Source organism: Siniperca chuatsi, linkage group LG19, assembly GCF_020085105.1.
Source record: "Siniperca chuatsi isolate FFG_IHB_CAS linkage group LG19, ASM2008510v1, whole genome shotgun sequence".
Lineage (NCBI taxonomy): Eukaryota > Metazoa > Chordata > Actinopteri > Centrarchiformes > Sinipercidae > Siniperca > Siniperca chuatsi.
The window spans coordinates 2,259,882-2,285,625 of NC_058060.1; the positions used below are offsets into that span (position 1 = coordinate 2,259,882).

Below are 25,744 nucleotides of genomic sequence, written 5' to 3' on the forward strand. Positions count from 1 at the left end.
TTACGGCTAGCGTACAGTCTCAGGGTGCTGGATTTGGGATGGAACCCTCCACGCATGGTGTGGAGCTTTCGTGTCTGAACGTCTGTGGTCTGCATCTCTTCCTTTGGCCACCTTATTATTCCCGCAGGGTATCTGATCGCTGGCAGGGCGTAACTGTTTATTGCCTGGGACTTGTTCTTGCCATTGAGCTGACTTCTTAGGACTTAGCTCTTAGCATATAGCTTGATGTCATCCATGTAGAGGAGGTGACTGATGGTGGCCCCATTCCTGAGTCGGTATCCATAGCCAGTCTTGTTGATTATTTGGCTGAGGGGGATCAGACCTATGCAGAACAGCAGTGGGGACAGAGCATCTCCTTGGTATATGCCACATTTGATGGATACTTGTGCAAGTGGCTTGCCATTGGCCTCTAGGGTGGTTTTCCACAGCCTCACTGAGTTTGCAATGAAGTCTCTTAGAGTCCTGTTGATGTTGTACATCTCCAAGCATTCAGTGATCCACGTGTGTGGCATTGAGTCATATGCTTTCTTGTAATCAATCCAGCCAGTGCACAGGCTGGTGTGTCGGGTTCTGCAGTCTTGGGTGACTGTTCTGTCAACCAGGAGTTGGTGTTTGGCTCCTCTAGTTCCTTTGCCAATGCCCTTCTGTGCTTTGCTCATGTATTGATCCATGTGTCCACTTATCTTAGCTGCGATGATGCCTGACATGAGCTTCCATGTTGTGGAGGAATCAATCAATCTATCTATCTATCTATCTATCTATCTATCTATCTATCTATCTATCTATCTATCTATCTATCTATCTATCTATCTATCTATGATGTGTGACCTGCTCCTATCCTTATGGCTAGCTATACAAGGTAGATTTATTTATCATTTTACAACACAGGGTTTTGAAACAAGATTTAAGTTGCAGTTCCTTTTATGCTACACACAGAAACAGATGTTAAATACAAAAATGATATGCAATAGATGATGAATGATAATAAGTCATAGCAATAAAACTGTTTTACATGGTGGAATGCTGAGGATGAATTAAGAAGTCTGAGGGAAGCTGCTCTGTAGCTGTTCTGTATGTCTTGCCTGACGGCAGCAGGGTGAACAGGCTGTGGCTGGGGGGGGTACTGTTAGTATCCTTTGGGCTCTGCGCAGACACCTCGCCTCTTACTGGTGTGGCTGTATGTTCTGGGGTATTTCTCATTCAGTACTTAGGGGGGAAAAAATTAGGAACCTTTTTAAATTTAGTTAATCAAAACAAACAGACATTTATTCATAAACAAGTAAGAATATCACTTTGAATCTGAACTGAAGTGTCTCGCATCAGCTTTGAACTGCAGTGCATCATATTATAAATTCATCTGTATTGTTTCTGTATCAGATCACTGACCATGTATCTAGATATGCATCAAAATGTCGTAGAGACAGAAATATACCCCCCTAAAAGAATCCTATTCATTCAGCATTTGAAATCAATTAGCTGATTTTTGAACTATGGTGTAGTGTTTACTTTCTGATTGTAACAATGAAGCATAGAGATAATGGCCATACCACACTGAAACAATGTTTAAATATTTATCATCAGTGGCCATAACATAATATCAGGAGGACCCACCCCAATGATCATCACTCCTTCAGGTAGAGGGGAAGAACTTATCAGTGCTGAGGTGATCAGTTGGAATGAACTACTGTAAACTGTTCGGTAACACTTTATTTCAATAGTCCGCCAACAGATAATCTATAGAATATTTGTAACATTTCAACTGTTTCATTTTGTCTGTAGATGTTTAGTAGATTATCAACAGAGTATATGTGACAATTCATGAACATACCCTAAGCATGTTTTTTTGTGCCTTAACCTAACTATCTAGAAACGGTTTTATTTGTGAAACAGATTAATTGTTGAATCTCAACTAATAGGCTGTTGAAATGTTACAAATACTCTATAAACTATCTCAGGGTGGACTATCCAAAGCAAGTGCAACAGTTTGTTCTTCATGGCACATGATTAGCCACTCCTGCTCTACGGGTTTTTGTCTATAGTTTCTGGTTTTCTTTCTTTCCTAATGCCACTTGTGAGGGCCTTATATTGTCAGAATTTTCCTGAAAGGCTTGGATTGTGCACCAACGTCATTAACAAGTATATTATTTATTTATAAAGAGTACAGTCTAGACCTGCTCTATATGAAATGTGCAATGAGATAACTTCTGTTATGAATTGGCTCTATATAAATAAAAGTGAATATTAACACAAGTGCATGTGTGTTTTTACCAGGGAAGATTTCAAGGTCGGGCTCTTTGTTGCAGTAGTCTGTGGTACAGCACATTGGGTAAATGCCCGTGTTTTGTTTGACAGACGGGGCACAGATGAAGGGCCGGTCTCGTGGGATCAGTTCATTTTCATTTACACACTGGCGCTGCTCGGTGGTAAGCCGGCTTCCCGACTTGCGGATGGCGACGAAACAGACGCCATCTGTCGTGCAGCTGGAGTTGGCACTGCAACGGTCACAGTAACACTGGAGGGCTGGAGGAAGAAGAGGCAAAGGAGGAAGAGAAAAGAAAGAGTGACAATGTGACAGTAATACAGTTGAGGCTGGACTTGTTTTTTTATGCAAATGTCAAAGTAGATATGAACATAATCCAACAAATGATCATGAAGGTTTCAAACATTTATTTCCTGCACTTTGTCTTATTTTAGAGACTAAGATATGTAACCTATAAAGCTGAAAGTATTAGAGATGACTCACTGAATTTCAGATTAGTATTGGAAATGAAAAAGTAGTTTTGCCCTCTTTTATATGACATGCAGTTTTTACTCTTTTCAATTCACTATTGCAACTGTTCAGCCTTAGTGCTGTTTTTTTTTTTTTTTACAATGTCAAACCTCAGTCTATCCACTGTGCTGTCAGAGTTTACACACCAAGTTACTTTTTCCTCCTGTACATTTTTTTTAAATCCAGCGTGAGAGAAAATTAAACCTTTTTGAACATTTCTAAACAAAAATAACCAAATTAATGCGCACCTGTTATTTCACTTTCCTATGTTGAGACAACTTTAAAAACAGGTTTATTTTCTTCACTGTACTGAGCTTTGTTGAGGTTTCTTAACCCCACTGTACACTGCTTCCTTGCATGTGTGTGTTTGGGTGTGTCTGTCACTGAGTGAATGTGAGACGTTACATCACTCCAATCATACTTTACACACACACACTTACTGACAAATTTTCCTCCAAAGTTTTGCTTTGTGCGTCCGTCTGAGACACACACACACGACAATAGAAACAGATCTTAACAGTAATATTTAATAACTAATATTAATGTACTTGCTATTAACAACAAACAGTCAAAGTCCTACCCAACTTCTAGGCTATACTTTGTTATAAAATGTACCCGTATATTCACATTTCGTTAAGTGCTACACTTACGCTATCAGTAAATACTTTCTCTCTAGTAACATTTGATTGCAGCTGTAGAAAGCAAACACTGACAAATATGTCTCCTCTGTAACATCTGACGTTTAGGCATATTAAATAATGGGATTTCTTATTGTCAACAAACCCCATGTGTAGAAACAAAGCAACAGTGAACGTCTCCGCTAACGAGTGTTGTGTGTGTGAATCACAGCTGATGGATCTTCCTCTTCTGAGCCACAGAACTCCATTGTTGTCCAGAAACTATTAAAACACATCAGCGAGCCGCACTGTTGCACTGGCTGACATGTTCCTTCATGACCATGAACACACACACTGTAGTTTATTCTGACTCAGTCCCACACACACCGTCCTGCTGCCCCAAACACTCACTACAGCACCACATGTGGATTCATCCACCGCTGAAAATAGTCCCCAACAAATGCACTGTTTCCTCCTGTTTGATAAAAACTACAGTGAGCAGCTGTTTTAGGAAATTACTGAGCCTTTTTAGGAAATGGAACTATATATTAGTGAGGCGTCTAAAGATTTCCATCTTCAATGAGAAACCAATGGGCTTGAAGCTGAGAACCGCAGACAGAAGTCACAAGTATCGGGAACACATTGTTGGTTTTGGTCTTCTCATGGGATTTGTCGATAGTAAGAAAAATATAGAAAAATGCCAGCCAGAGTACTGCAGAGTTAAAACCTGAGCATGCATATCTTAAAGTAATGGTAGCTAGAATTACCAAAGTTTAACATTAAAATATCTTCATCTTTACAGACAACTGACACGGGTGAAGTGGAGTCATATGGCTCATGCTGGAAGTAAAAGCTTGTGTTAGTTTCATTCATGTATTTTATTCCAGTAGAAAGAGCTACATCGTAGGCTGCTTACATGTGCAAATAATAGAAACCCAACTTCTGATCAGTACATTTCGATTTTTTTTAATGAAATGAAAAAAAGAGCCCTGTCTATGAATGATGCCCCTGTCTATGAGATATTCAGACATCGTTACTTCAGTCACAGTAATATTTTTCCATCTGACAGCTTTGAGGCCAACTCTCATTCCAACAGCTAATGATGTAACCTTCATACTCCTATATTCTTTCAGTCCAAATGCAGTCCAATTTCCTCACAAGGATCAAGTTTCATCATTCTTGAATTTCTACATAAATCCATGATTTCTGTTCAACATCAGTTGGTGAAAGGCTTTACTTATGGCTATCATATGACGATGGCTAGTATACAGTTCTCCTCACGTGTTTAACAATTTCATTTTGATTCATAACAATATGACGCAGAAAAGTTGCCTCAGAGAGGAAATTACAGTTCATAATTGAATCTAATAATTGTCGTATTGTGCATCAGGCCTCAGGTTAGTCAATTATAACACTCCTTTATCTTCTGCATTAAAGCTAACCACTAACTGCAGCATCGCACAAGTGACGCTGCTAACAGTCAGCTAGGAAAAAACCCCAGACACATGATGTTTTGATGTGCCTTCAGGGTTTTTGTTGATATGGAATATTTTACGAGTTTAGAATGTAAATTATATCTTTTTTTCCACTTAACTGAACTCAGTCTTATGGAACTCATTCAGAGGCATTTAGAGAATTTTAAGCGTTTATGGTTATTATGGCTGTTTTTCTTCACTTCTAAAAAGATGCTGGAGCCACAGGTCAGGGCATCTTTAATCACCTTTCAATACTGGGAAATAGCAGGCTAGACACTAGCAGAGTCAGTAATGTGCTTAATGTAAGGATGTCTGCTTAGCAATCCCTTAGGCTTCAAACCATTAGTAGTGTGCTGTTATGGAGTGCTATGAATAAACCAGGTCTCTCTCCACAGCGTCCTTGCCCCCAGCACAGGGCAGACAGAGAGCTGAGAGTCTGGTATCACTACGCAGCTCACAAACACATCACGCATGGCTGGCCAGGTTAAAGCAACACACACCTTTTAAGACAAGACCTTTGAATAATTAACAGGGCAGACACACAGTCTGTTGAGTAAAGCAGCTGAGAGTGTCTAACATTGACACACACATATGGATGGTATTAACTGTATGAAAGGTACACCAGTGGAAATCTGCCCTATGGTGCAACATCTTCACAGTGGTAATGTAAGGATTTAAACACCGTAAATTATTAAGTAAATGGCAGTAAAATTGTCCATTACATTACTAGGAAGAAATACACTCCCAGTCTGAGAATGTTACAATCCATTATCCAAGTTCTGATGTGACGACAAACTTTCTTGATTGTGGAATTCATGGAATTGTCTGGAGGTGAATTCCAGACAGACGAAATGAAGGAGGTGAATACAATTATAACAGCAAAACAACAGCAACTGTGTGTGTGTGTGTGTGTGTGTGTGTGTGTGTGTGTGTGTGTGTGTGTGTGTGAAGAAAGAAAAACCCATCAAGCAGTGGATGGCAGGAAACCGCTAAATAAAAGCCAGCTGACAGTCAGCTGACTCAACCTTAGAACAAATAAGTCAGATAAGTCTGTCCCACCAACACACACACACACACACACACACCACATCAGCGAGGTATGTCTCAAATGTCTAGACTCCGAAAATGTTCCACATGTCATAGTATGTATTAAAAAGGCCCCTGCTAATGTCCTGCTGTTTGCTGTTCAACTGGCATAAGCTTTATGGCACTTACAGTGGCATGCTGATTAGGGGTGGGCAATATGGCCCTAAAATAATATCGCGATATTTCAGGGCATTTCTGTGACAACGATATTCTTGACGATATGACAAAATCCTGAGGAAAAAACAAAAAAAAAGTCCCCCACACACACACACACACACACCGGCTTGCCCCGCCTCTTTCTGTTTCTCCTTCTCCCTGTATGTGTTGACTTTCTTCATCAGCAGTATGTTTTATAAAGTCTCCCAAAAAACACAACTTTTTCACCGGCGAGTCCGTTTCCACAGCAGCAGCTGAGCCGTGTGGAGGAGGCTTGTTGTTAATGACGTCGCCTATCGAAACGATTGAAACCAGCGTGGTGCAGAATGACATATCTGACCAAACAACACACATAACCATTAAGTTGAAGTAGATTCTTGTAAGTTCCGATGTTATGAATGGTGTTTTAATTTGTTACCGGGTGTTCAGACTGTGAAAAAATAAAAATAAAAACCCAAAAAGGGCTCCATTGGTGGGGCTGTATGGTTTCAGGTACCAGTAAGAGGATAAAATATGATCCAGAAAGTCCAGTTTGAGTAACAGATCCATGAGTTTGAAGGCTTATCAGGTGCCAAGACACTGCACAGCGGGTTGTATTACCATGAGACCAAAGTTATCATGGTGACGATCATTTTATCCTGTGTCTCAATGATGGCCAGATAAACAGAAGAAGTACGCCATTCACGTTACAAAGCAATCTACCTGGAATGTGAACTTGCATATTAGATTGGCCAACACAGGGCCTTCCTGTATGGTGTGGCATTTCAGAAAAAGTTGAGCCAGGTTTTTTTTTTTTGTTGCCGGATGACCCAGCATTATTTTTGTTTGCCAGAGCCCCCTGTGTCAGCAAAGTGTTTTCATTGAAATGAATAAGTACTACTGCTGCTCCTACGGGTGCTGCTACTACAGGTTTTGCACTGTTTTATAGCAGAAACAAAGACCAACTCCGCTAACATCATACCAAAACAAAGTTTGAGTGTTTGACATTTCATTTTCAAAGTTGAACCCCGCTGTACAGTGGACAATATTCAAATGATAATTCAAATTTGAAAATGCAATATAAACAATATAACCTGATTTTCCATTTATGCAAGCAATATTTAGGCCAAAATGAAAATGACAATTTTGAAATTTGCTAACAATTTAAAAAAATTAAAATGAGAACTGTATTTGACTTTTCATTTTCAAAGACTTGACCTTCAGTTAGGACGTCACTTGCTTGAACATCTGCTGCTTTTCTCATGTGCGTAGTCCACCGGCCGGCCTCACTGACTACTGGATTACTGTACAAAAACACAACTTTATAACTGTATTCACTGATTTCGGTGGAACTAGTGATATGGGGCACTGAATTACATGAATTACTGTTTATCAGACCACAAATGAGACAAATTAGGTTGGAAAAACGAAAGACACCGCAGCGTTTCTGGGGGCCGAGCCTCACAGATTACCATACAAAAGCACACAACTTTACATGTCAAACAGCTTTTCATTTTAATATAGTCCTACAACACCTATACAAGTCTGTGAAAATGAAAATTGGATTATTGCATTTTCATTTTCACTTCAATAACACATACATATGTGGAAAATTATAATGCTATTGTGGAATTACATTTTCAAGTTTACATTATCATTTGAATACAGTCCCATATACGCTTCCATACTCAGAGTAACATGAATGTTTCATGGCAATTCATCCAAGAGTTGAGACATTTCACTCCAACCCATAAATGTCAACCTCATGATGGCACTAGAGAAAAAGTCAGAACGCCGTAAGGAACACTGAATGACACAAAGTGGTCTCTTTAACGGCTTGATGAAGCCACCGATGTTACGTATTCCATGTCTGAAAGGGGCTACTGTATGAGCTCATCATCTTTTCCTCTTAAGCAGTGTGACCAGAGAAGCCCTGCATGGATCTCTGTGAACTGTGCACACACACACACACACACACACACACACACACACACACACACACACACACACACACACACACAGGTTCAGACATGCAGTTTGTGGTGATGAATGATAAAGATTAGACCCGGCTCTTCCCGCAGATCATGAATCAGTCAGTGTGTAGAAGAGAAAAAGCTAAGCAGACTGATCGGTCTCTAATTGCAGACAGCGGCTGTTGGTTTTTGATTCAACAACACAGATGAGTCAGCAGCAGATGCAGAGAAAATCAAACAAACACAGGGCAACAATGTCTGAACCAATTATTCCTCCTTCCACTTTTCTTCTGCGTTTCTCTTCCATCATAAAGTTAGCACAAGTAAAGCTGGCTTGGTCTGAGCAGCTGAGTTTGGGGGAAATTGTATTAAAACGCAGTCATCTGCAGAGATTTCAAATTGCAATGCCCAGCTGGAGTCCCCAGACAAACAACTGAATGCTTTTATGAAACAACTGAACAATAATCCACATAATAACGCACCCTAAACCCTGTCTCCCGAGGGTGCAGCCTCCTACATTTTATTAAGACTGCACTCTTCCTCTCAGTGGAACATGAAGCATCTGCAGATAACCCTGTACAACAGTGGTTCCCAACCTTTGTTGTCCGATGTACCCCCACAGCCCTATCAGATGGGCCACAGTCCCCCTGAAAGATGGGATGGCTTTATGCTACTGTTCAGTAGTTTTGGCCAAGTTTGCAGTACTACTGCCATTTGGAGTGACAGAAACTGCTACATAAAGCTGCTAGCTTTCACAAGACGGTGCAAGTCAGACACTCGTTTTTGAAGGCTCTCCCAAGCACAGAGTGTAAAAAACAGCCATAGCAACCTAACATTAGTTAAGCTGGGAAAATCAGGCTCGCTTTGGTGCTACACTGAGTGACTAGCTAAAGGCGCTAATAAGCAACTAGTTAATGGTGAATATGTGTAGCCTAATATAAAAAGTGTTACCAAAATCCTAAATATTGTTAGAACATTAATTAAATACTTGATCTATTAGTCAATTGACAGGAAATTAACTGCCAACAACTTTGATAATTGATAATAATCTAGTCCCATCTTGTCTCATGTGAGGATTTGTTTCTCTTCTTTGTTTTGTATCATTATGAATTGAATATCTTTGGGTTTTGGACTGTTGGTCGGACAGAAAAATAAAGGGCATTTTCTGACATTTTAGTGACTAATTGATAGCTTAACTGACAATAAAAATAATTCTTAGTTGCAGCCCTATTCAGACATTCAACAATGTAGTTTAACATTAGGCTACATGGGTTGCTTTAAAAAAAACAAATTGCTTGTTTGTCATTTGTCCGAACTTTTTTTGAAAAAGCTAACAGCCCTATCACAAATAAGATTTGATTCACCTACTTTGTATTAGGGTGGAGGCAGAAATATTACCAAACCTGGACAAATAAAACCAAAACTATCTGCATGGATATGTACCACTACAGGGAAGTGAGAAAGATTTTGTAAATTTGGGTGAATTGATTTTATTTTCAGTCTGAACACAACAAAAGTAGTTCTCAGTGGCTCTCAGGTCAGTACTGGACACCAGTGGCATCCAAACAAAATGATCACTCCACAAATATATATTACTACTGGTTAACATTATACATGTGATAGTATACAGTATTTACACGTGTTTTCATAAATCACATTATATCAAATAAGGATCTGCTGGGACTTTGAGAAATCCCAGAGAAAAACCTGTCACGTGGAAGAACATCAATATTGAGGACAGTGTTCTTCTAAATAAGTCCTAAAAGATTTGACACTTACAGTGTTAAAATGAGCACTGACACACACACGCACACACAGTGTGTCTGATATGATAGAGGAAGTATGAGAGGGCGGACTGACCACATTGTTAGAGCGTGGCCTTGTGTCTGACAGAATGTGGTCAACTAATCTGAGACGCTGCTTAGAATGACGCCAGGCAGACAGCCAGACTAAACACACACAACAAGGACCTTAGCCTCTCTCGCTGCTCCCAAGGCTGCTCTGGCCTATTTTAATATGAAGAGCGTATGTGTGTGTTCCTCTGGGAGGTGGAGGTGTTTGGACAGAGTACAGCTGTAGTTACACAGTATGCATCTGAGAGAAGTTTCTGACTATCAACAGTGAGGTGTGACGGCAGAGCACTTGTCACTACGTGTGTTTGTCTGTCTGTATGGGTAGTGTGTTCTCTACACAAGCATGGAATTTGAGCTGTTGTCTCGTCATTAGCCTGTGTTCCAATTCTGGATGTTTGATTCACCAGTCCAGCTCCAGTCTCACCTGTCTCACACCAAGCATCTAGACACAGAGCTGTGATGTAAACCTGGTCGCACATTTAACTTCTTAATGTGAAACTATCAAACCTGATGTCCACCGGACGCAGCAGTGTTACATTCTAGCTGCCAGAAAAAAGCCCACTGCCACTCCAGCCAGTGTGCTAATGTCAACAGCAACAGGACGAGTCACTCATGGTGTTTTAGCCGTGGGTGAAACTCTTGTCTCCACTCTGCTGTCTTTACACACAGCTCTATTTTTGTGTGTACAGCACAGATATAGCCACATCAATGATAAATGAGCAGCAAAAGTTTATTCAGGATGCTTGTAAAACACAAAAATGAAATGTCTGAAAAACAAATTGAAACAACATTGAAAACAAACGTCTAAAGTCTGTAAACACTTGAATCAGTAATATCAAGGAGAAATGAACAAAACAACACAAATCTGGCTGCTGAGCCAGAACAGACTGCCTGAAAATGCTCAGCTTTCCGAATATATCTGCTAGCAGGAAGCAGATATTTGACGGCGACGTTACTGAAATTTAAATGCAGTTTTCATCTGACAGCGAAACGGATTACGGATTACGCTTCAGGCATCCTTGGCTTGTTGGTCTGGGTGTGTGTCATGTGGCAGCCAGAGGTCCTGAGTGCAGGTGCAGCCCAGGACCTTTGGCGCTGTAGGCTTTCAACTCTGTACGAGAGGCTGAAAATGTCAAAAGATGAATATAACAAGAGGGACTTGCTCAGCTTTTGGCACTGACCGTACTTAGATCCCTACATATTTCGCTTCACAGTTCTCTTTCCCAAATTGACATCAAACAGAATTAGTTTGAGTTTGGATTTCACTGTTAGGATTACTTATGTCAACATCTTCATTGTAACTCGCCATCTCCACCTTTTGGCGTGGCAGGTTAAGCATGAAATTAATTCAGTGTAATGTGCCCGGTTGTGGTTATGTTTGCACCCAAGCCTGGGGTGCAGGACTGAAGCAGTGTGTGCTTACAGCTACTGGGTAAAGAAATGATTCTGGAGGCTTTGTTAGCACCTCTGAAGTTCATGCATATCACCTTCTGCAGTGAATGGGGCTCTGGGTAAGCACTGTAGCAGAATAGATGGGAGGTTGTATTTTCAGTGGACTGCTGATAGGATGAATTTGGCCTGCTGGTCGCAGGCCAGCCTTCTCTGGCACAGCGGCTCAGCTACTGCGCTGTTAGAAGCCGCGGTGGAAGGTGGAAGACACGGAAACGGATGACCAGTCATTTGAAGGTAAATCAAATATGGTCCACATGCTGCTTGTTAAATGCTATAATGCTAACTGTTGTCATGCTATTGCTACCCTAGCCAATGGCTAACATGTTGTAGAATCGTGGTGTTCGTTAAGACAAGTGTTGGCTAAATCGGTCGTACAAAATGATATCTTGTTAATGTCGGTCTTCCTTCTGCTAATATACACTATTCAGGACCGAGTCTTTTTTGATAATACCACTAGGCACCACGGTAGAATCAGAAGTCAGAAATTCTACAGATATTGGCTTTAATTACAAAACAGAACAAAATGCTCAGTACAGTTCATAATGTGTTGCTTTTTTGATACAGTTTGATGCTTACGGTTAATTGGCTTAACCGTAGTGTTAGAGAGAGTAGAGTGCAATTATTAGGGTAGCAATTACGCTTACACCAAACAATCATTTTTACTATAAAATGTCAAAATATGGAAAAAATGGTCCATTACAATTTCCCAGAACACAAGGTGACGTCACTCTAAATGTCTTGTTTTGTCCAACCAGCAGTCTATTAATTAATTAATCCGATTAATTTTCTGTGGATTGACTGATTAAGTTAATTGACTAATCATTTCAGCTCTAGCCCAAATCAAACTCAACTTTTCCAAGGTTGTCGTATCAAAACATTTTAAACTTTATGATGGTCAAATACTGACATTGATATTGTTCTATACCTATGGTGTATTTATTAAGGCGAGCGGGATAAAGAAAGTATCATGAAGACAATGCTAAAATCTAGCAAAGAAATGTCTGCTTAAAATTAAAATGTGTTTTCATTCAGTTGTTTGTTATGACTTAACACTGGAACCGCCAATGGGTAAAATTTACCCGCTGCTGTTAACTTTGTTTCAATACAATATTCAAGTCCCCCAGTCTTTGACTTTTCCTAAAAAGTGTGTTATGTCGCATCCCCTATTGTTAAAAATTAAAGGTAAAGATAAAGCCACATTTAAAAAACATATATACGTATTTATACCTATAAGTGCCAGCGGGTAAAATGGACCCCGATAGAGAATGCAGTCATTTTCATCATATTTCGTCGCATTTAGATAAACATTCTATTAAGTCATAGGCTAACCTTCCATTTGGATAAGAGAAAGAGAGTTATGAATGCAAAACAGGCATTAGACTTGCTCAATGCACTGAGTGAAGGAGTGTCCTGAGCTGATTGATGAGTCATCATCTGACAGTGATCCAGAACCTTCGTGAAAAGTGAGGCAAAACTATTATACTAAAATTATCAGATGTAGCCTTCAAACATTTATGAAACGGATTTCTAAAGTAGTCTTTCCCTGTGACACAGGTGTGTTTGCAGCTCCCTCATTATGTGTTTTTTGACCAGCAGAGAGTAGGAGTTTACGACCGCAGTGTAGACCTATTGTTTAGCAGAAGTGGTCATTTTAGATTTTGTGTTGGGTAAAAATCAACTTTTTCGAATTTTGGAATTGTTACAAATTGTTTCTTTTCAATAAATATTTTTGTATGCGTAATTGTCTGGATTACGTGTTTGCACGCCAGTCTGAAACAAACAAGCAGGAAGATCACCTTAGATGATGATGATGATGATTATTATTATTATCATTATCATCATCATCATCATGTAGGCCTATAAAAACACTGCAACAGTCAATCTTTTTTTAATTCAGACTGTGTTTAGAATATAACTACAGCGCGGAGTGGTGTGTGGACGTGCCCTTCACAGGTGCAGAAGAGCGCAGGAGAAAATGACCTGTATGGTGAAGGTGGAATGAAAACACAATAAAACATTCTGTAAATGCCTCAAGTGCTGGGATGCTGTTTGTGGGAAGTGCACACCCAAGGTGCTACACACAGGCATATTGAGATCAAAACCCCAGGACATAATAAAATTCTACTTTCAGAGAGCTGGAGCCATTTCAGCATACTGCCATGGCATCTACTGCTGGCCAGGTACCAAGTGGAATACGGGAAATATGCCACCAAACAACAGTGTATTATTTTGTTCAAGAAGAGGGGTGGTTTCTATTGTACAACAAAACAACAGAAAATTAAACATGTTGAACAATAATTAATTCTCCAATAATGTGAAACTTCTACCTAGACACAGTTCAAGGCCAGGTGTGAACTACATGTCTACCTGTCTCAATTCATTTGAAACAGTCTGCATGTATCTAGATACAAATAACAAGGTCTGTACAGGTCCTGGAAGGCATGTAGTGCAGTCACTGAACATCTATAATTCCTCTAAATGAACCTAATGCCATTCTGGACAATGTGATTAGGGATAAATAAGCCATTATTCTTAACACTATTGGGAGAAAGACGAAGGGAAAGAAAAAGTGAGTGAAAGAAAGGCATTGCAGTGGCCAGGCTTGGCTACAGCGCAGCATGGAAGAAACCCCAGGAGATGCTTCAAATGAAAAGAGAGGATAAAGTTTAATCTAATGCATCATCTCAGAGGGCAGGAGGGAAAGAGAAACGGCAAAGGACAATGGCTTCACATTGCACAAATCAATAGTAATTCAATTCTACAACCCCTTATGCAAAAACCATAAAGTCACACATACCTAAGCGAACACACACACCCACAGCCTTGAAATGTCCAAGGCAGTAATTGAATTATCTAGCACTTAGTACTCAGACTCTATGCAGCACAGAGAGGAGAAGAGGGCGAGGTGCTGCAGAAGAAAACAGAGGACCACACGATATCAGCCCGATAATAACCCAAACCAAAAGTGGCCAAAATGGCAACACTGGCGTACAGTCACAAAAGTACATTCCACCAATGCGTGTCAGTCAGTAAGTCAGTAAGGGACCTAGTCTTCCTCTACATGGTCGGCAATGAACAGATTATGAGACAATGTGGGAGAACAAACAAAAATATAACAAAATAAATATAATATATTAATATTAGATCTGACTATCACCAGACACTCAATACTAACGGGACTCAGTTCGGGTTTAGGAGCAGAAAACAAACTGGACGTCCCTGACTCTGACTAACCCCCTGACTTTTCAATGAGAAATAAAAATAAAAACCCCGGGGCCAGAGAGTAAAACTCATGACATGGAGGGAGTTAGGATCATATCAATATGGGTCCACTTCCCAACCAAACTCAAACCTGTCTGGATGAGGCTGATATAATTTCAATGAAGCAAATACTAGGGATGCCCGATCATGTTTTGTTGCTGCCGATAACAGTGTCTGAAATTCAATTTGTGACTCACTGGCCAATGGGACTGGTAGGTGAAATCCACCCGCTAAGCATTATTATTTTAATTTTTTTATTTATTTATTTAAAATCGGCCAAAACAAATTGCCTTTTTGCATCACATATACATTTGTTTCAGTACATTCCATTGAGATGATAAGATATTATGTTGAATACAAACTTGAATAAGAGGCTTCAAAATTTTAAGCAAAATTATTTTAAATATATTGATCAACAGTTAATCAATTCAAGCCTGAATACAACTCAAGAAGTCTTGATCTCAAAATTGTATTGAAGTATTTGCTATTAAATGTACTTAAGGATCAACCATAAAAGTAATGGGTCAAACACAGGACCTTCATAGAGGAGACCGGGGTTCATCTTCCGTGTGAAACCAATAGTCAACGTTGGTTGTTTTAGCGTTGATTGAAGTAGTTATTTTAACCATTGTCTTTTCCTAACCATGATCTTTTCCTTGCTGTTTATCAGCAAGCTTTGTTTTGAAAGTCTAACCGGACATTGCATATTTATTATTGCTAACTTGATAGCGGAATAAGAACACATTGTGAAACTGCCACGGTGGACCGCGTGTGGATTACACGCTTTGCGTCATACCGGGTTGCAGCAGCAGTCCGGCGGCAAGTGATAGTTTAGCAGAGTATCTGATGTCCCGTACGGTAAACTGACCGTCTCGAGCACTCCTAGTTTTGCAACACTGTTGAGTAAAACCCCATATGGTAGTGTCAGTGCGTGTGTGTGTGTGTGTGTGTGTGTGTGTGTGTGTGTGTGTCAAGAAACCGTCAGAAGAGTGAATGATGAAATAAAGGATGTTTTGCTGCCTGTTCATCTTTACTAGTTAACGTTAGCTAGCTACAGACTGCCACTCAAAGGCTACTGGCAGCCACCGGCAACTTTTAAGGTGGAATGTTTTTTTTGCATGTTACTCAATGAGTTGACGTTGTGAATCAATCTACACACCTTAAATGTCAATATGACAGTATGAACATTCCATTTGTTTTATTGGCTCTCTTAGACATATGCTTTAGTGATGACTGGATCTTTAATTTATGAAATTCAACCAGATTACACAAACTGCGAATACTCTATTCCCTCACTTGGAGGGAAAAAGTGGCAGAGCGTCATTCTGGTGCGGTTGGCGGCACTACACCTATGGTTAGCATGTGACAATGACACCAACTCAGCTGAGAATTGGCTCAAGTTTTTTTTAAGTACTTAGATGCCTCGCATCCCTCCAGGGAGAATGTTTCTCTGTGTCAGTTTGGAACAAAGTCCTGTTTCCAGGGTGCACAAATATAAAAAAGAGCCCAAGTTTGACATGAGGCACTTCGAATGAGAATTAAAATGTTCAGTGCTTTGCTTTCCCTGGGATCTGTAAGAGCAGTGATGTTAGACATTTCAAACGCTTGTCCTGAATTAATCAACAGTCCCGACTGAACTGTCACCCAGCTCACATCTCAGCCTCACTTCATCTGCAACCAGGATGCCTCTGAACTTGAGAAACCTTTTGAGGAACACGTCTCCCCTGCAGATAAAGCTACTGTCAAGTAAGTCTTTGCCAATGAGGACAAATAACTTATTATAAAAACAGGCAGATAAAAGACAGAACTTCACAGAAACGTCTCTGCAAACTCAAAACAATCAGTGAGGCAAATTTCGAAAGCATTTCGTCATATTTATACAACATGCGCAGATTGGTAGACTTTATGGAAGTCTCTTACTGTGTGTCTGCAGTAGCAAAGCCCCATTACTGCACAATAGCACATGGCAACGTTTTTCAATGCCAGTGTTGTTCCAATACTTTATACTCTAAGCGTGTTCATACAGCTGTGTTGATACCTTAGTTCATTCAGCATGAACACGCTTTTCAACAGAAATAATTGATCTTTTAACCAAGTAAGCCAGATTTTTTCAAATGTATCGTGTATAATGTCTTAATACAAATGTTACATAAGAATGTTGGTACAGAGAGAAATTAAAACCATGATGCAATACAGAACATTTCTGTTCCAAGAATAAGTGGCCTAACTAAGACTAAAGGCCCTTTCACACCTACCTTGTTTGGTCTGGACTTTCTGACTTTTCAGTTTGACCAAACTGAACCATGGTTCGATTCATTTCTAGTGTGAAAACATTTGTTTTGGTTCTGACTTTCGGAACACAACAAAACAAGATGAGCTGCGGTAGCACATGGGGAGAAGGCCGACCCAAAGTCTCGAGTATTGCGCTTGAAGTGGTGCAGCTGGTAGTAATGCCATAATAATATTATTAGAACGGCAACAAAATGAATCCGTTCATTCATTTTTCTCTTTTCATTCAAACTGCAATACAAGGCTACCTGCCAAATTGACAACATGCCGACGTCAGATGCACGCCTGTCGACAAACCAATCAATTGCAAGTATAGGGAGTCATCACGTAGGTATGTCATGTCATGTCATTTATCTAGATTTAACATGTTGCCAGGCCTCATGGACCACCCAATATAAACATAACTTTGTTTATTATATTCCACAGGACACCTTTAAGGTTATTTGATTTTCTGTTTTCTCCTAATTTGTAGTATTAATTCCTAATTCTGAAAGTTCACCTGGGGACGGTGTATTAGGGCTGGGCGATTAGTCAAATTTTATTTTCAATTACAATTTTGGTTTCCAACGATTATGAAAAACAAGATCATCGAGATAAAAAGATTATTGTGCTGCATTCTGTTTTGCAATGATGCTCTCGTTTTGTCTTGGGTTATAAATAACTTGAGCAGTTTACCTGGCTCTTGTCTGCTCCACACACACACACACACACACGGCCCCCTCTGCGGCCCATCTACCGCCCCAAAGCAGTCATCCTCTTGTGCTCTAAGATGTCGTTTAACTTTAACGTTGGATTATTATTTCGTATTATATGAGCTATATAATAATAATAATAATAATAATAATAATAATAATAAAAAGCACTCAAAAAGTTTTTTTTTACGTTAAATAATTGCATGATGTTTCCTAAGTCAATGAGTAATTGTGTAAAATAATTCTGATCTCAAAATTGACCAAAATAATTATGATTATGATTTCTGCACAGGGTGTTGCCAGCTTCTTCTTTTCACCTGCCAGCATTGATTCAACGTTGCTAAGAATATATAGCAATATGTTTACATGCACTCAAGAAACCAGTTTACTCAGAGAAATAAGGTTACGCAGGAAATCGAACATGTGTTGTAGTAATCTCGTTACTGTAGAATCAGTGTTTACATACTGCAAGTCAGTCATCACATTTCTCCTCTAACCTTCACATTATTTTGGAAGCATTACTTACTTAATTTAACTGTAGTGGCATGTGTGTCGGAGCAGACTGACAGCGCAGTGAGAGGACAGCAGTGCAAATGTGCCTGAATTTGACGTGTTTTGGGTGGAATTAAATTTGAATATGCAATAACACATTAATATGTGTTAAAAAATTTCATCCTGCAGCTTTCCTGTCACATTGTTACTTTTTGGTGCTGCGCTGCTGCGCTGCTGCGGGCTGCGCGCGCGAACGGGCTGCTTGTGCGCGGCTGCGTAACGGGCTGCGCGTGGCGGGCGGGCTGCGCGTAACGGGCTGCGCGCAGAACGGGCTGCGCGCACAGCGGGGCGGCGCTGCGAACGGGCTGCGCGTGTACCGGGCAGGGGCTGTGTGGCAGCAAAAGAAGACAACTTTCAATTATCTCTAACTTTTTCTGTGATTACGCACTTTGATATAGCCAATCGTACAGCACTACTGATGTCGTTAACCTCTATTTTGTCAGACGACATTGCGACCATGAAATAATGATTTGGTCATCTGGGCTGTATGTCCCACTCCTTGCCAGATGTTGGCTGTGTTGCGCAGGTTTGATGTTTGCCAACTGAAAAGGGGCCGAAGAAGAGATTTAGCCATTTTTATGACGAAGAAAGAAGTCGGTGTCTGTGCTTGGTGCGATGATATCACAGCATCATGTTCTGTTTAACATTATCCTATCTTTAATGTCCCATCCAAATCATATCCATAACGTTAACTACTCTTATAGAGCGCAGAACAAAGTTTTGGTGAGCAGGCATATTGTAAGCCATTCCTGCTCAGCTTCCAGACCGTAGTCGGAAAGCACAGGGGAGATGTTTGCTTTCCTGCAGGGGCGAAGTCGATTCTTTTCGGGGCTAACCCCCTTCATTTTTCCAGCAGTTGGGAAGCAACAGACGAGGCTTTTCTTGGTCTTGAGAAGCTGCAGAAATTATTAACTGACACACTGTAACCTATACTGTACATTTACTGCCAGATTGACAACTTACTGCTAACCTTTCCTCTGCTCTGCTTGCAGTCACTTTTCTGCCGCTTTCTCTCTCTCACTAGCTCAACCACTAGCTCAACCACACACTCGCTACGCACCCAACTTACGCACTGCTTTGACACGACTGCAGACTGTACAGAACTCAGCTGCTAGGCTGTTAACCAGGACCAAGAGGTACGTAATGTCTTGCAACGCCTTATCTTTCATGAATACTCTGCCCCCTACCAACAACAATCTAATTTATAGGCATGGTATTATCTTCTTTAAAGCAACACCTTCGTGAATGTGCAGTCACATGGACACATCACACCTCTCTCCTCACCCCATTCGTGCTGAATTAATGACTTATCACCATGGCAACCACAATCTCCTCAAAGAGATTTGCTCTACTTAGTTGGGAACCTCTCAGTTCATTTTGGATTTCCAAGGGCGCAGACCAAAATGCCTCTTGACGCAATTGGATAGATCCACAAGCATTCATAGCAATGAAAAATGTGACATAGTACTGAGCGAGACATGCAAGAGACCCCTGGTTAGTTTTCAAGCAGGAAAGAAATGGCGGCCTGGTCACAAACTCTCAATTTACAACTAAACAGTACACTAAAACGTGTTTCTGAAAACAGTGCAATGCAGTAACAGAATCTTGATTCATATTTGATCAGCACTGCTTAGTTTGACAGTTTGATCAGAGTTTTGTGAGCGTGGTGCGTTGCGCTGGATGGGCCCGCAGACTGGACGCAGGCCCAGAGCTACAACAAATCAGAGCAGCGAAATGTGTGACATGTGACTTTGCAAATCTGGACCAGTAACGCTCCTCTGTCAACCTGCCCCACATTAGATAAAAGATTGTGATTAGCCCGACCAGATCCAGGACGGGTGAAAATCTGTTTGAATGGGAGAGGGGCCAGACCTATCTGCCAGATCAAATGAAACATGTGCTCATCAGATCTGTCTAGTTCCCAGGCTAATTGCTGGTATGTATACTATCAATTATACATCTAGATATTTTGTACAAGTATACAATAGATTTTGAAAAAATCTTAAATTTATACACTTATCTTGCTGTTGCAACTACTTAATTTAAAAATAACAGTGTGATCCATCCTTAAGAGCAAGAGCCTACACAGCTTACACGTAAATATCACACCACATTTATGTTTAACACAATTTTGTTAGCTCTCAAGATCAAAAGGAAAGCAAATATACCAACACACACGGGCCTACATGTTACCATCCACATGTTGCCCTACCCCCACTCCATTCCGCACATCTTTTTGTCTGTGTGTGTGCGCGTGTGTGTGTGTGTGTGTGTGTGTGTGTGTGTGTGTGTGATTTGATTCCCCCTTTAGTTGATTTAGTGGGACCTTTCAGCTCCCAGAGTAATTTCCATAGGGCATGGCCCCACCCGCACCATCCACCCACCCCATACACCCATCCAACTCCATTATGGCTGGCCTTTTGTCCATACCAGATGTGCTCTCTGTATGTGTGTGTTGGGCAAAGGGGCCCACTGCCCCAGACCCAGGTGAACCTCCCCCTCACACAAACACAGAGCAGACCAAAAAGGCTGCTATCTGCCCTGCTGAATTTGTTTGTCCTTGCAGGTTGAAGCTGGAGCCACAGCTCAGCGACATGGTGTAAACCAAACTGTGGCTCACACTATAACACACTGCCCTTTACACTGGGCAAACTGAGATCAATTGCCAGTTTTGGACAGGAAACCTAGCTAGGAGTGCAGAGGTAGCCTGAAAAGCCTGATAGGAAAGTAAAGCAACATGCCACACTTTCAGTACAATCTGCATTAACGAGAGTTTCAGAACGGCAGGAAATGACAGCAGTTCTACCTTGATATGATATTAGTATTTGCCTCGATGTGTGTGTGTGTGTGCGAGCGCATTGATTTTCTAAATAATATAGGTAACTATTGTAAATTCTGTGACGAAAATTGAGAAATTGGTTTGTCTGCTGGTTTTACTGTGTTGTATTTGCACAACATTTGGACATACACAGTATTTGCTGACAGCTGCATCGAATGCAACTCGTCCTTATGAAAACAATGTGTGTTCCATGCAACCTGTTTGTTTTATCACAAAAGAGGAAATAAAGCAGAGGCGGCTTTTTGTTCCAACAAAACAAAGAAGAAGGTATGGATGGCCATACATATTGAGAATGGGAGGAGAGGAGAAGGCATCTGTCCGAGCTGCTGATCTTATAAATATGCAGCAGCTTGATCTAAAGGTTAGTCAGCTTGCACCCTGGCAGCTGCTCCAACACACACACAAAAGAGGACGAGCCCTTGATCAAGGAGTCCACACAAAATAATCACCATCATCATCTTCCAAAAGTCTTCTTCACTGTTTCCTCACACAGATGACTTCACTAAGCAGCATTTCTCATCTTACAGTGCATCCAGATATGAGAAGTATTCACAGCGCTTTCCACATTTTGTTATGTTACATAATGACAAAGTGAAAGATGTTTGTTTGAAATCTTTGCAAATGTATTAAAAATAAAAAACAAAAAATGCACATAATTATTCACAGCCTTTGCCATGACATTCAAAATTGAGTTCAGGTGCATCCTGTTTCCACTGATCGTACTTGAGATGTTTCTACAACTTGATTGAGTCCACCTGTGGTAAATTCAGTTGATTGGACATGATTTGGAAAGGCACACACCTGACTATATAAGGTCCCACAGTTAACAGTGCACGACAGAGCACAAACCAAGCCATGAAGTCCAAGGAATTGTCTGTAGACCTCCGAGACAGGATTGTATTGAGGCACAGATCTGGGTAAGGGTACAGGAAACTTTCTGCAGCATTGAAGGTCCCAATAAGCACAGTGGCCTCCATCATCCTTAAATGGAAGACGTTTGGAACCACCAGGACTCTTCCTAGAGCTGGCCGCCCGGCCACAGTCAGCGATCAGGGGAGAAGGGCCTTAGTCAGGGAGGTGACCGAGAACCCGATGGTCACTCTGACAGAGCTCCAGCATTTCTCTGTGGAGAGAGGAGAACCTTCCAGAAGAACAACCATCTCTGCAGCACTCCACCAGTCAGGCCTGTATGGTAGAGGGGCCAGATGGAAGCCCCTCCTCAGTAAAAGGCATATGACAGCCCGCCTAGAGTTTGCCAAAAGGCACCTGAAGGACTCTCAGACCATGAGAAACAAAATTCTCTGGTCTGATGAAACAAAGATTGAACTCTTTGGCCTGAATGGCAAGCGTCATGTCTGGAGGAAACCAGGCACCGCTCATCACCTGGCCAATGCCATCCCTACAGTGAAACATGGCGGTGGCAGCATCATGCTGTGGGATGTTTTTCAGCGGCAGGAACTGGGAGACCAGTCAGGCTCGAGGGAAAGATGAATGCAGCAATGTACAGAGACATCATTGACGAAAACCTGCTCCAGCGCGCTTTGAACCTTAGATTGGGGCGAAGGTTCATCTTCCAACAGGACAACGACCCTAAACTCACAGCCAAGATAACAAAGGAGTGGCTATGGGACAACTCTATGAATGTCCTTGAGTGGCCCAGCCAGAGCCCAGACTTATTGAACATCTCTGGAGAGATCTGAAAATGGCCGTGCACCGACACTCCCCATCTAACCTGATGGAGCTTGAGAGGTCCTGCAAAGAAGAATGGGAGAAACTGCCCAAAAATGGGTGTGCCAAGCTTGTAGCATCATACTGAAAAAGCTTTGAGGCTGTAATTGGTGCCAAAGGTGCTTCAACAAAGTATTGAGCAAAGGCTGTGAATACTTATGTACATGTGATTTCTTTCGTTTTTTATTTTTCACTATTTTGCAAAGATTTCAAACAAACTTCTCTCACATTGTCATAATGGGGTATTGTTTGTAGAATTGTGAGGAAATTAATGAATTTAATTCATTTTGGAATAAGGCTGTAACATAACAAAATGTAGAAAAAGTGAAGACCTGTGAATACTTTTCGGATGCACTGTATAAGCCTGTCACCTAGACTGGCCAAGGCTGTATCTATTGTTGTAAGAGAATCTGCTTCAATGCAAGCATAATCCACTACAGTAGAAAAGGATACTCCAACTCATCGTTATGGCACCACAAAAGCCGCGTTTCCACTGTATGGTACGGCTCCATTGTGGATAGTACCTGGTACTTTTTTGGAATCACCTCGGTCGAGGTTCCAAGCAAGCTGAGCAGCTACTAAAAGGTGACGTGAAACTACTGAAGACCACTGATTGGTCAGAGGGAATCGTCACTCGTGACACAGGACATAATGCACAAACCAGGCATTTTTAATTAGCCATGCTACCATCAATGGCGACCGCAATTTTCACTTAACCCGTATTTTTAAAAAAATGGCATTCCACAAAACCACACCGTGGTCAATTGTGCAGACGTATCAATAACACCATCCCTTGGATATCCTCTGTTATAAGAGTAGCGTTGCTCCCTTTTGTGTGCGTAGCAAAGGTGTGGTTGAGGAAGTGAGAGAGTGAGCGGCAGAGTGACAGTGAATGGGAGTCAGTTTAGCAGTAAATGTACAGTGTAGGTTACAGTTTGTCACTGAATAAAGGTTGCAACTTCTCAAGACCAAAGTATAGCTCCCGTGTGTTGCTTCCCAACTGCTGGAAAAGTGAAGGGGGTTACTGTGTTGTCGCATTGAAGATGTCAGGCAGTTTCATGCGGTGACACCCACCGACGTTAAAGGGGTACTATCTGCAGTGGACACCAAAGTAGAAAAAAGTAGCTGGTACAGTACAAAAGCGAGTACAGTCAAGTTGAGCCATACCATGCAGTGGAAACACAGCAAAAGGGGAGGGGGCTTGGTTTACCTGTTTATGGTCCACATGGGTGGAAAAAGATTAGTGAAATGTGCCGCCCAAAAAACTGACATTTCTGAAAGCACTCTCCAAAGTAGATGCATCTGAAAACATATCAATATATATATTGGGACAGGGCAAATGTATGTAAAACTGCAGTTACAATAGAATTCATGTTCAGTGCAGTGATTTGTGTTCTGTTATTCTTAAGCTCATTAACTCATTTCATTTTAATGACAAATTAATTATTTTTACACACCCTAAGGAGGATTCTTCTTTGTTTGTCCTTCCCTGCCTTCAGTTTGTTTCTCAAACAGTCATCTGGTGTTACAGTTGGTGGATTACACTGACAAACAAACGTGTGGCTTCCCTTTTCAATCTGTGCTTAGTGAGACAGGGCAAAAGACGACACAGGAACTTTCAATGTTTCATCTTCACTCCTTTATGTTCTTTAGTTTCTAAAGCACAAGTTGATTCCAATGATATAGTTTGATCAGAATATATTTCAATTCTGAAATAACTGAGCACAGAGAATTTGGGTTGATTAAGGCAATGACTATGGACATCATTGTTTTGGGCCTTCAACCCAGAAATATGTAAAAGAGCCCTCACAAATCCAATTTCACCTGAAATTAACAACCCAGTACTCCTTTATCCTTCTACACAGCATAATCTAAACTGGACAGTCCCAACAGCGGGGCAGTCTCAGATAAATTACTACGTCACATCCAAGGCAGGCGCACACACACACACAGAAACCCTCCTTAGTGAAGCAGGGACAGTGGAAGAGGCGGGGGCGGAGAGCACCAGAGGAAGTTAATGGAGGCCAGAGAGGGGAGTGCTGTTTGAAGCAGCTGACTCACAGCTCAGACTCAACCGGCTGACTGTCTGGTTGGCTGCTCCGGTGCCTGGCCCCACGTCCTACGTCTACAACACGCCTGGTTATTACAGGCTGCTCTGCTACCAGCTCTACATCTATATAACTCAGGTGAATCCATTTCATAATGTGTTGTTCAATTTTACTTTCCTACAAATATACATTTAATTGATGTATTGTTACACAGAAATTCCACAGCATGAAGTAAATTCAGCATGAAATAAGACAATTATCTGACTGTGGACGTATGTAGGACAACGGCCTTCAGCTAGGGCTGTTAAAATAAAACTGGAAGAAAATGATGGCGATGTTGCTTGAACAGCCTGTCTGTCTTCACTTTATAAAATTAACTAGCACTGTCTCCAAAAATGGACGCAAGATGCAACTAAATGGTCGCAGTCTGGAGCCCTGATCTGATGAAGGTTGCAAAACTGAAACATCAAGCTTTTACACTATCAATAATCTTCGTAATTTTGCCTTTAAGAGTGTCGTCTCTTTCCTTAAAACACATCAGATGCTTGTCTTTTTGTCTCCCCCAAATGTTGCTTTGCGTTTTAGTTTCTTAATGTTTTCTATGTTCAGAATACAAAGCGACAATTTGTCTGCTAAAAGGTTGCAGTGCTTTGTTTTACTTTGCTCTACACTGGTGCTGTCAGCTTGTGGGTTTCCTCTGGTAGAAGAAAACAAAACACAAACGGTGAAAAGTAAGGTAAACCACACTAAAGTGATTATTCTTCTAGATTGTATAACCAGTCAGTCAGAGAGTTGTAGGGGTTTAACGGTAAATGTTTTTGTTCTGAACCGTTTGGTACAAGATGTTCAGTTCGGTATGCGACTTCCTTGGTTCAGTGCGCTCAACAATTAGTAAGGACGCACTGATTATGAAATTCTGGGCCAATACCGATGTTTAATATAACAATTTGACCGCTTGCAGATGCCGCTACTGA

At 41.0% G+C, this 25,744-nt stretch overlaps 1 protein-coding gene across 4 annotated transcripts in view; it reads right to left on the reverse strand.

The window, feature by feature from the left end:
• tgfbr1b (transforming growth factor, beta receptor 1 b) overlaps positions 1 to 25,744 on the reverse strand; it is a 75,621-nt gene that overhangs the window by 40,278 nt on the left and 9,599 nt on the right. For all 4 annotated transcript variants that reach the window (XR_006375765.1, XR_006375764.1, XM_044176512.1 and 1 more), the window contains exon 2: positions 2,269 to 2,520. Coding sequence is in view for 2 of the 4 variants with exons in the window: in XM_044176512.1 (XP_044032447.1) it covers positions 2,269 to 2,520 (252 nt within the window). In the remaining 2 variants the exon portion in view is untranslated. The remainder of the gene's footprint in view (positions 1 to 2,268; positions 2,521 to 25,744) is intronic.